The 12,230-nt window shown below is 40.3% G+C and overlaps 1 protein-coding gene across 2 annotated transcripts in view; it reads left to right on the forward strand.

Annotated features, from left to right (window-relative positions):
- lama5 (laminin, alpha 5) overlaps positions 1–12,230 on the forward strand; it is a 299,172-nt gene that overhangs the window by 131,065 nt on the left and 155,877 nt on the right. For both annotated transcript variants that reach the window (XM_060836449.1, XM_060836450.1), the window contains exon 7: positions 11,610–11,725. In XM_060836449.1, the coding sequence (XP_060692432.1) occupies positions 11,610–11,725 (116 nt within the window). The remainder of the gene's footprint in view (positions 1–11,609; positions 11,726–12,230) is intronic.

Raw genomic sequence — 12,230 nt, forward strand, 5'->3', positions numbered from 1 at the left:
GAAATAGCTGGGAAAGCTCAGCAGATCTGGCATCATCTGTGGAGAGAAATCAGAGTTAACTTTTCAGATCATTTGACCTTTCCTCAGAATTGATGGTAGCTATGAACAAGTTGTTTTTCTAATGCAGAGGATAGGGTAGAAGGAAGGGGTCAGAAGTAAATGATAAGTGAAGATAGAGTCCAAAGAGAGAGAAGAATAGATGAACAGACAAAGGAATGGATAATGTTCAGCCTAGGAGAATGAATAGCTACTAATGGGGACAATTAGTGGCTAACAATGGGTTGTATATAGTAGCAGACCATGTGATAACAAGGCTTGGTGTATGGGGGGGTTGGGCTAAGGGCATGGAAGAAGGTGCCTCAAGCCTTAAAATTGATGAACTTGGTATTGAGTCCATAAGGCTGTAGAGTTCCTAAGTAGAAAATGAGGTGTTGTTCTTTCAGCTTGTGTTGAACTTCACTGGAGCACTGCAGCAAGCCTGAGACAGAGATGTTGGCCTGGGAACAGGGTGAGGTGTTGAAATGACAGGCAACTGGAAGCTTAAAGCCTTTTGAGTTTCCAGCATCCGCAATTCTTTTGGTTTTTATTTAGGAATGAAGGAATCCAGCATAATATTTATCAGGTTACAAACACTGATTTCCTCGTTCTTTAATAATTTTGGCAGCTAAAATCCAGTCCTTTTGCAACAAATGCCAGGAGTCCATTTGCCTTTATTTCTATATGTTACACCTGCATACCCACTTCCTTCAATTCATGCACAAAGGCGCCCAGATCTCTCTTCACTGACGCACTTTGAATCTGCTTCCTACTTAAATAATGATTTGCCCATTTATTGTTCTGACCAACATGGACAACCTCACACTTATCCACATTAAACTCCATTTGTCAGATTCTGGCCTATTCTCCGCATTGAAATGTGGTCAATTGAGATAAAGCTGTCCTTTAATAGTGTGGATTTGGATTCTGTTCAAAAACGTTTTATCTTCTATGGTAAACCTAAGTTTTTATATAGTAAGTTATGTAGTTACCCATATTTTTCCATCTTTCTCTCCATTACATTATTGAAAAATGTGTTGCTGGAAAAGTGCAGCAGGTCAGACAGCATCAAAGGAGCAGGAAGATTGACGTTTCGGGCATAAGCCCTTCTTCAGGAATCAGGAATTGGGCTTATGCCCAAGATGTCAATGCTCCTGCTCCTTTGATGCTGCCTGACCGGTTGCGCTTTTTCAGCAACACATTTTTCAGCTCTGATCTCCAGCATCTGCAGCCCTCACTTTCTCCATTACATTGTGCCAGGAAGAAGAAGAATTTATCACCTTTGGGTGGAATATTGTACTTGATAGGAGTTGATTATATAAAGACTCCTGAGCTAATGACTGTTCTTTCTAGTGGCTTCAATGATACAGTTGGATATATGATTATCCCATCCTGTGCTTAAACAAAAGAAAATAACTTTTCAAACATCAGAGCAAACAAATCAAGAAGAAAAGTTAGTTTGTTCAGAATTCTTTATAACTAATATATATTTTCATATATAAAGAGGTGGACTTCTAGTATAATTCTCTTAAATTGTAACGGTTCCCAAGTTATTAACTGCTTTTTTTTTGTAGGCTTTATAAAAAGTAAAGTTAAATGAAGAAAAATGGATTGTTTTCTTGTATAAATTTAGTCTGGGAATTATAGTGGGGAATACTTTTACTGCCTTTTTGTACTAGTTTGCAAAAGGGATGGGAAAATGAAACAACACTGCCTCTTTGAGAAGCTGGGAAAGTCGGGGCTGTGACTAAATCCTCAGATGCTGTCTGTGCCATTGGGTGGAGTCAACCCACAGAAATAATGTCGGAAAAGAGCCCATCCCTCCTTTGGGAGAACTGAGACTCACCTTGAAAGCCAACTACGCAAGAAGTTTGTTTGCAATAACGTTAATCTCAAACTCCCTGGTTGATGCTCTTGAACTAAAATTGTAACACTCAGTTTTCAATGCAGAGCTCTTTCTGGGTAAATACGCAATTTTGTTGAAGCCAAAATGATATATATTTAATGGGGCTAACTTTCTGTGGTTTCCAAAAGTGTATTTGAATTTCAGTGATTATCACTGAGCACATGAAATGCTTTCGCCGTGGTTTGTCAAAACCTTTTTTTTTAAACTAGAGTCAAATGAGATTTAACTAAACTGACAGCAGGTGCTCAGACTGTAAAGCACAAGTTGTCAACATTTGATGCCTGGCATGCAGGCTCCTGTGGTGCAGTGGTACTGTCCCTATCTCTGAGCCATGGGGTCTGGGTTCAAATCCTATCTCCTCCAGAGGTGTGTAATGACATCTCTTAACAGTTTGATACAGAAAATATCTCCAAGTTCACACAACATGCAGTTGTAAGAAACAAGCATGAACAACGTGGAGAAATGTTCTGTGTTTCAATTAAAAAGGGAGTGAAGTCTTTTTCTTGAATCTTGTATTATATTGATATTATGATTCTGACACTGGATTGCTGGTGTTGGTAAATATGATGGTGCAATGCAATGGCAATCCCAACTTTGTTAGCAATGCTGTAATTGAAGTGAATTGATAAAATTCAGAGGTTAATAAAACTGTCTTTGTTGGCATCCTCTGGAGTAGGAGAGCAAGTAGCGAGTGTAGAGAATTTAACACTCAAACAAAAGCAAAATGTTGTGGATACTAGAAACTGGAAATAAAAACAGAACTTGGTTTTGAAGAACAGCCATATCGGACTCTGAATGTTAACTCTGTTTCTCTCTTCAGAGATGCAGCCAGACCTGCTGAGTTTCTCCAGCACTTTCTGCTTTTATTACCATTTTGGTTTTGCTTTGGCTTGTCAGAGAAGCTAATAGTACTGCTAAATGACTGTGAACTTATTGTGGATGACAGTGATCCAAGAAGACAGTGGCATTTGTTTGTCTGTTATGCTGTGGAGTCCATCCTAGAATAGAAATTGACCAGATTCCTCTAAACCTATCTCCCTACATACGGCAGAACCATTTGTACTTGAATGGGTTTTGTCACACAGCTTGGCATTATAAAAAAATTAGATAGACTAAACATGACCCAATCTAATTGTAAGGAAACATGTTTTCATTGTTCTGGAGAGGATCTAATATGATCACAATTAATGATTTAAAAGTTGCCACATTACAATGTGATCAAGGTTGATCAGATCTGCCCTACTTTATTCTAAGTGAATGGGAGGCAGATAATTTAATACAGTTATTGTAGCGGACTTTACATCCAGGATTATCTAGGGAATCAAAGCTATACTAATAAAACAAATCACCCTGCTCAGTGACTGGTGGTAAGTTTAACTTTTAGCAACACATGAAAGAAGGGTGACCGTGAATTGCCAAAGTCAGTGGTAATAACTGAGAGAGCGCAGCAGGTCAGGCAGCATCAAAGGAGCAGGAGAATCGACATTTCGGGCATAAGCCTGATTCTCCTGCTCCTTAGATGCTGCCTGACCAGCTGTGCTTTTCCAGCAACACATTTTTCAGCTCTGATCTCCAGCATCTGCAGTCCTCACTTTCTCATAACTGAGATAGAACAAGTATTCCTTCACCATCACAAAGCTTACAATATTGTCTCATTTCATTGGGGTTTTAACTTGGTGTAACTTTTTTATCAACATAGTTGAGTATGCATTGACTTTTATATGGGACCGAGTCAAGGTGTTGGACAGGCACTGCCTTCAGTAGTGTACAGCAAGGTCTGAAGCATACACTGGACTGTCAAACTGCCCATTGTCACATTGTGTTTGTCCTCTGCTAAGGAAATTAAAACATTTTTAAATATTCGCAATAAAAGGCATGACCCAAACACCTTCAGCCATAAGTCTGCATTGACTCTAGAACACAGGCTCCCTTCAGTTGAAGCTGTTATTCATGCCATTGTTAATGAGTCTGGCACTTCATTTATGATTTCAGCTTTCACTTTAGTGATACCTCTGTAATGGAAATCTAATAAAGGATTGCTTGATGCAGTGGAACTTTCTCTTCCCTATGCTACTCATTGGGAGTAGCTTCTGATAGTATGAATTGATGCCATTTGTTCTGGCCACAGGAAAGCTCGCTACCAACTGCATGATTTAGGTTTGTGCAATCCAGCAAAATGCAACCTCTTCATCAGTGAAATGGTCCAATCAGAAAATCCCAAGTTGCGATTCAAACTTTTAACTGTTTACATTTTGCACAGGAAACTCTTCAATCCTGCAGTAGGTCATATTGAATATTTAAATTCTACAATGGAATAATTAAATTTAAAACCATCACAATTGATGCCAAAAGTGGAAGTTTATATGGTTTGTCCTAATGTTGGTTATCCTGAAATCCTTGTGCTACCAATTGTAGTACTAGCAGTGTTTACTCAGCAATTTTGGGGAAACTTAATGAAAACATAATTTGCTCACAATAAGCAGGGAGGGTAACTTATAATATGCTTAAGAATGTAAGTAATTGACGGAACCCAATGCGATCAGACATTGTTGATATCAGTGGAGCTTTTAAATTTATCATAACTGACATGGACGACATAGTCATATGCTAATGTTCTGTATTTGAAGTTGTCATCTCTTTTAGGAAGACAGTCTGTGGCATCTTCCTGAGAGAGGTATAGGCAATAGACAATAGGTGCAGGAGTAGGCCATTCTGCCCTTTGAGCCAGCACCACCATTCATTATGATCATGGCTGACCATCCTCAATCAGTATCCTGTTCCTGCCTTATCCCCATAACCCTTGATTCCACTATCCTTAAGAGCTCTATCCAACTCTTTCTTGAAAGTATCCAGAGACTTGGCCTCCACAGCCTTCTGGGGCAGAGCATTCCATACACCCATCACTCTCTGGGTGAAGAAGTTTCTCCTCAACTCTGTTCTAAGTGGCCTACCCCTTATTTTTAAACTGTGTCCTCTGGTTTGGGACTCACCCATCAGCAGAAACATACTTCCTGACTCCAGAGTGTCCAATCTTTTAATAATCTTATACATCTCAATCAGATCCCCTCTCAGCCTTCTAAACTCAAGGGTATACAAGCCCAGTTGCTCCAATCTTTCAGCGTAAGATAGTCTCGCCATCCCGGGAATTGACCTCGTGAACCTACGCTGCACTCCCTCAATAGCCAGAATGTCTGTCCTCAAATTTGGAGACCAAAACTGCACACAATATTCCAAGTGTGGTCTCACCAGGGCCCTGTATAGCTGCAGAAGGACCTCTGCTTCTATACTCCATTCCTCTTGTTATGAAGGCCAGCATGCTATTAGCTTTCTTCACTGCTTGCTGTACCTGCATGCTTGCTTTCATTGACTGATGTACAAGGACACCTAGATCTCGTTGTACTACCCCTTTACCTAACTTGACTCCATTTAGGTAGTAATGTGCCTTCCTGTTCTTGCCACCAAAGTGGATAGCCACACATTTATCCACATTAAACTGCATCTGCCATGCATCCGTCCACTCACCTAGCCTGACCAGGTCACCCTGTATTCTCCTAATATCTTCCTCGCATTTCACCCTGCCATCCACCTGTGTGTCATGTGATCTATGTGTCAGGTATCTATGTAGTTAGTGTGAATCATGCCCTTGATGGGGACTGTGTAATAAAGATGCTGAATCAGACTCTGCACATTAATTAAACATTAGTTTTGTCAAAAGATTGAAACTGGATGATAAGTCTTTGGTTAAAATAGAATTGCTTTCTTCATCCTCATCGTAAACTGAGTAATGTAGATAATGCCAGAAGAATTCTTCTCTATTAATGAGTAACGATGACGTTTTGAAATCAAAACATTGTTCACAGGGGAGATAGTCAGAACTTAAATATGAAGTAAAATCACAGGCTCCTGCTTTAGTGTGCTATATGCTGTGTTCTTCAATGCTACTGTAAATTTATTTGCAATTTCAATAAAAGCTCTCTGGACCATTCATTCAAAATGTGATTGTTTCTGTTGTAGCTGCAGTGGTAAAGAGCCAGACCATACTTAGATTTTGATTTTGAATTGATTATTATTGTCACATGTACTGAGATACAGTGAAAAGTACTGTATTGCATGCTAACCAGACAAATGATACCTTACATAAGTACATCAGTGTAATAGAGCAGAATGCAGCACTTGGTGTCACAGTTACAGAGAAACTGGAAAGAAATATTAACTCTAATACCTGAGAGGTCCATTCATAAGCCTGATAACAATGGGGAAGAAGCTGTTCTTAAATTGGGATACATGTTTTCAAACTTTTGTATCTTATAGAACATAGAACATAGAACATAGAAGGATACAGCGCAGTACAGGCCCTTCGGCCCTCGTTGTTGCGCCGACCGAATCCTACCTAACCTATACTAGCCCAATAACTTCCAAATGCCTATCCAATGCCCGCTTAAATGACCACCTGAAGGAACAGGGTGGCAAAGAGTATAACTGGGGTGGGAGTGGTCTTTGATTATGTTGGCTGCTTTCCTAAGACAGTGGGAAATATAGACTGAGTCAATGGCAGGAAGGTTGGATTATGTGATAGCCTGGGCTGCGTTCACAACTCTCTAATTTCTTGTTGTCTTGGGCAGAGCAGTTGCCAAGCCAAGCCGTGATGCATCCAAATAGGATGCTTTCAGGCTTTAATGTGAGTGCAGCTGGTTTTGTACATTGAAGGTGTTGATTAGGTTGAGCCTTTTGATTTCTTCAACCTGTACAAACCACCTCCTCCGTTCCCCCCAACTAGTCCAAAACATCAGTTTTTGAGGTGCAGTGTTTCTAAGATCAGTACTAATCCCTTTCCTTGTTGTGAAAACAAAGATGAAACCCCCTAATCATTCAGTTTGTCTGGGAAGAAACAGCTGAACAGAAGGTCTTTGACTGTGAGCAGATGTTTAAGCACAACTTTAAAGGCCACACAGCTTGCCCTCCAGTTATAAATGAGGAAATAAAATAGAACTCATCTCCCACATAATACTGTGTTTATGTAGTGCCAGATCTGTGATGTTAGTTTGTCTTTGCTCTTTTATAATTATAAAAATGGAAGCGTTCTGGCAACTTTTGAGCATACCGAGATGTAGGACAAGGCTGGAGAGTCACGCTTCTCATTGGACAGAATTTGTGGTTTTACGACCTCAGTGAGCTGAAGTATAAGGTGATGGCCTGATGTCAATCTGGATGAATCTATCAAGCTAAAGATGGGCAGAAGTTAATCAGTGGAGAATTAGGCGTAACCTAAGTTCAGTATGCTAAGCTTCATATCTGATTTTCTAACCTGTAATTAAGAGAGGTCCAATCCCCGGACTGTTAATAATTCATAAACTTTGTCCTTGTGTCTTAATATTTACATGTGCAAACATTAAAAAACAGGTTGACTTGGGTGTGCTGAGGTGATGAGAGCGAGTTGAATCCGAATACGGAACTCTCCAGTTTCCTATTCAGATTCGGGTCTCATTCAAAAAAAATGTGAAAGCTTTGTTACAAAGTACTTGCAAAACGTGCCCCAACAAGTAGTGATAGAAAATTTGAGCATGATGATAATAACCATAGAAAATTTTATCTACAATTTCTGTGTTTTTTTCCAAGCTGTGATAAATCCATTGAATTATCTTTCTATTGTTCTTAATGAGATCAGTTTCTGGAATCCAAATGTGGTCACTTGTTTACAGATCTCCACATAATAAACATTGATAATTTCTACTTTGAGGCACCCAGTGAAAATATGGAGTTAAGAGCATAATCTTTCCTGTACTCACAGATTCAAGCTCACCATTCTTAATGTCTGAAAAATGCCATTGAAAAATTAAAATTAAGTAAAATACTGTGTATGCTGGAAATCTGAAATAGGAAAAAAAGCTGAAAAAAATACTCCAAGTGGAGAAAAACAAAGTTAATGTTTCAGATTGTTCATTCATCAGAGCTGAGAATGACCACAGAAATGGAGTCTCTGTCTATGCTACACAAAGTGCACATTGCTTCTTAGCAGAGACCCAGAATGTTGACTCTGCATTTCTTCACCACTGCTGCCAGATTCGCTGAGTTCTCCAGCAATTTCTGTTTCTGTTTTAGATTAGTTTTTTTTTGAGATTAGATTCCCTACATGTGGAAACAGGCCCTTCGGCCCAACAAGTCCACACCAACCCTCTGAAGAGCAACCCATCCAGACCCATTCCCCTACATTTGTTTCAGATTTCCAGGATCTGCAATTCTTTGCTTTTTGTTTTTCTACCAATTAGAACATTGGCTTGTTTGGTTTTCTGCAAATTTATCGGAAATATCCCAGATGGAGTGACAGGCCAAGCTTTCCAAGTTTATCTGATTGATCACACACATCAACTGTGGCAAGGCTTATATGACATAACAGACTACAAAGTGAAGTCGAGCAGAATCACTGGCAACAATGCATCCCTCCCCAGTGACCTCAGTGCATCCCTCCCCTGGTGAGTTCAGTGCATCCTTTCCCAGTAACCTCAGTGCATCCCTCCCCAGTGAGCTCAGTGTATTCTGTATTCATTTTGAACAGAAAGTCAGTGAAGTGATGCCACATGCCCTGACAGCCTAGGTGCAACTGTACCAACAAACATCAGGTCAGCCTCCCCGAGAGTGAACCCACAAAAAGTGACTGGCCTGGTTGGAGTCTGTGGTTGTGTACTCATATTCTGTGCAGACTAGTTGGCAGGAGTATTTGTAGATATCTTTAACCTCTCCTTACTCTGATATGCGGTTCCCACTTGCTTCAAGAAGACAGCTAATTTAATTCAGTTCAGTTCACTACCATCCTGGTGCCAAAGAAACATTAGACAATGACTATCTCCCATTGGCTTTGACTTCCATTATTATGAAGTACTTTGAGAGGTTAGTAATGACACACATCAACTCCAGCCTCCCAGATTGTTTGATTCGTTGCAGTTCATCTACTGTTGCAATAGGTCCAGGACATATACCATCACCCTGGCCTTACTTTCATCCCTGGAACATCAGGATAGCAAGGACGCCTCTCTCAGACTCTTATTTATTGACTTTAGCTCTGCCTTCAACATCATAATTCCAACCAAACTCTGAGTTCTCAGACTCTGATCCTCCACCTACAACGGGATCCTCATCTCCTTGACCACAGACCACAATCAGCCCAGATAGGCAAAAGTCCATGATAATACTCAACACCATTGCCTTGCAAGACTGCGTACTCAGTCCCTTACTATAATCCTTATGACTGTGTGGCCAAATTCTGCTGTACCTTCATTTACAAATTTGCTGATGACACCACTGTAGCAGGTCAGATGTCAAACAATGATGAGACAGAGAGTATAGGAAAGAGAGAGCTTAGTGGCATGGTGTAAAGACAATAAACTTCTCAGTTAGGAGAAAGTGAGGACTACAGATGCTGGAAATTAGAGTCAAAAAGTGTGGTGCTGGAAAAACACAGCTGGTTAGGCAGCATCCGAGGAACATGGGAGCCGACATTCCAAGTTTGAAACATCGGCTCTTTTGATCCTCAGATGCTGCCTGAATGGCTGTGCTTTTCCAGCACCACTCTTTTTGACTATAATCTCTTCTCAATGTCCGCAAAATGAAGGAGTTGGTCATCGATGTTAGGAAGCGAAATGGAGGACATGTCCCTGTCTGTAGCAGTGGTGCTGAGGTGGAACTGGTTGAGAGCTTTAAGTTCCTCAGAATAAATATCACTAACAATCTGTTCTGGTCAATGCCGTGGTCAAGAATGCACTCCAGTGCCTCTACTTCCTCAGAAGTCTAAGAAAATTCGGCATGTCCACAATGACTGATACCAATTTTTATAGATGCACCACAGAAAACATCTTGTCCAGATGCATCGCAGCTTGGTATGGCAATTGCTGTGCTCAAGACTGCGGGAAATAACAGAGCATTGTGAATGCAGCCCAGTCCATTACGCAAAACAGCATTCCTTGCATTGACTCTGTCTGTACTTCCTGCTACGTAGGAAAAGCAGTCAACATAATCAAAGACCCCCCCACACCCTGGTTATACTCTCTTCCATCTTCCATTTGGGGAGAAGATCCAAAAGTATGAAAACACATGCCAACAGATTCAAGAACAGCTTCTTCCCCATTGTTATCATACCTATTAACAGACCTTGCATATATTTGAGTTGACCTTTCTCTGCATCGTCTCTTGTAGCTGTAACATTGTATTATGCAATCTGTTCTATTACCCTGATGTACTTATGTAGGTTTTTTTGTTTGAATAGCGCACAAAACCATACTTTTCACTGTATCTTGGGACATGTCAGAAGAATAAATCAAATCAAGAAATGATGAGAATTCTGCTGTGCTTGAATATTGCATAGGAGAGTTGGATGAGCTCAAATTTATTGTTTCCAAGTGTTTCAGTTTAGTACTAGCTCATTCCCTATCTGTCTCCTAAACTCTCCCACTACTACATACTTCACAGGGAATAGTTGATCAGTAGATAATTGATAAGTTATTAAATTGTTGATAAGGGAAAACCAGGCACTCCTCACAAGTAGCATAATGAGATATGTGACCATCCGCAATGTTTGTGAATGGACTACCACCAAATTTCTGACCCAAAGTGCTATGCAAATAAAATAACTCAAGGGCAGGAAAAGGCTCTACTCTGAATGAAATAGCTTTCACCATGTACCATAAATTTCTCACCACCACCTCTGTTATACTTTGAACATCCTAAATGTATTTGTTTCAACTAAACCATATGGCATATTGTTCTGTTGACGTGACTAGCTAGCTAAGAGGTGGTTACATTAAGCACATCCACTTGCAGTGAAAGAGTAAGAAATTCATGTTACTTGTACACCCTTCAGCTAAAGCTGCTTACTTTGAGACATTAAATCAGATCCTTTTTGCCTATTACAGTGGGTGCTAAAGATCATATGGTGCTATTAAAAGTAGTGAATTGACTTATAAAGCACAGTCAGATTAAAGTCACCATGAGTTGTCTTTCAAGGTCAGTTAGCTCAATTGACTGGACAGCTGGCTTGTGACACAGGGTGATGTGGGTTCCATTCCTGCACCAGCTGAGGTTATCTTCTCCTTCTCAATCTCTCTCTCTCTCCTCGCCTCAGGCGTGTTGACCCTCCATCAGTCTTCTCTCCATAATGAGAGAGCAGCCCAGTGGTCTGATAAGACTATGGCGGCTTTTCCATTTTGTAAAAAATAACAGGATCAATATATAACAAAATTCACTCAGTATGAAGCACTTTGAGTCATTTCTGAGATTAGATTAGATTAGATTCCCTCCAGTGTGGAAACGGGACCTTCGGCCCAACACATCCACACCGACCCTCCGAAGAGTAACCACCTAGACCGATTTGCCTCTGACTAATGCACCTAACACTATGGGCACTTTAGCCTGGACAATTCACCTAACCTGCACATCTTGTGGGAGGAAACCGGAACACCCGGAGGAAATCCATGCAGACATTGGGAAAATGCTCAAGCACCACACAGATGTGGTCAAATATTATAAATACAGATTCCTCCTTATTTCAAAACATTTTAATTTTATAGTATTACTCAGAGACTAATATTCAGCACTTCACAGTAATGACCAACTATGAAAGCTCAGTTTATTGGTGTGTAAGTAACTCTGAATCATTTGCATCTCATTTTTCTCTCAGACTTCAGTGTGATTGCCAACACAACACATGTGGAGGGTCATGTGATCATTGTTGCCCTGGATACAATCAACTACCTTGGAAACCAGCTACGATAGACAGTGCAAATGAATGTGAACGTAAGTACTTGCATAAAATTAAACATTGGGATGCAGTTTTCTCTTGAGCAGTATTGGACTGAGCATCTAATACTTAATTCCATGAATTATGATTGGACACAGGATAGGATGCTGGCTTTAACAGGCAACTGATCATATAAGGCTACTTTGCATGACTAGGTTTCAACTCGTTTCAAAATGTTGTCAACCCATCTCATGAGAATACTATTCCTAATTCCATGGAAGAGGACAGATGCACGGTGTAATGCTTTCAGTGTGCTGTCCTGGTTTCATCCTGTAGAGATAAAACATGCAACCTGTGTGGTGGAGGCAGATTTGATTGTTGCATTCAAAAGGCAATTGGCTAGTAGCCTGAAGAGAGACGATTTGTAACATTATGGGAATAAAAGTGAGAGGAGTATGGGACTAGATGTGGTGTTTTTGTCAAGAGCAAGTATGGACATGATGAGCTGAGTGGCCTCCTTTGCTATAACCATTCTACGATTCTGTGGGTTGGAGGTAATTG

This window comes from Hemiscyllium ocellatum, chromosome 15, assembly GCF_020745735.1.
Source record: "Hemiscyllium ocellatum isolate sHemOce1 chromosome 15, sHemOce1.pat.X.cur, whole genome shotgun sequence".
Classification (NCBI taxonomy): domain Eukaryota; kingdom Metazoa; phylum Chordata; class Chondrichthyes; order Orectolobiformes; family Hemiscylliidae; genus Hemiscyllium; species Hemiscyllium ocellatum.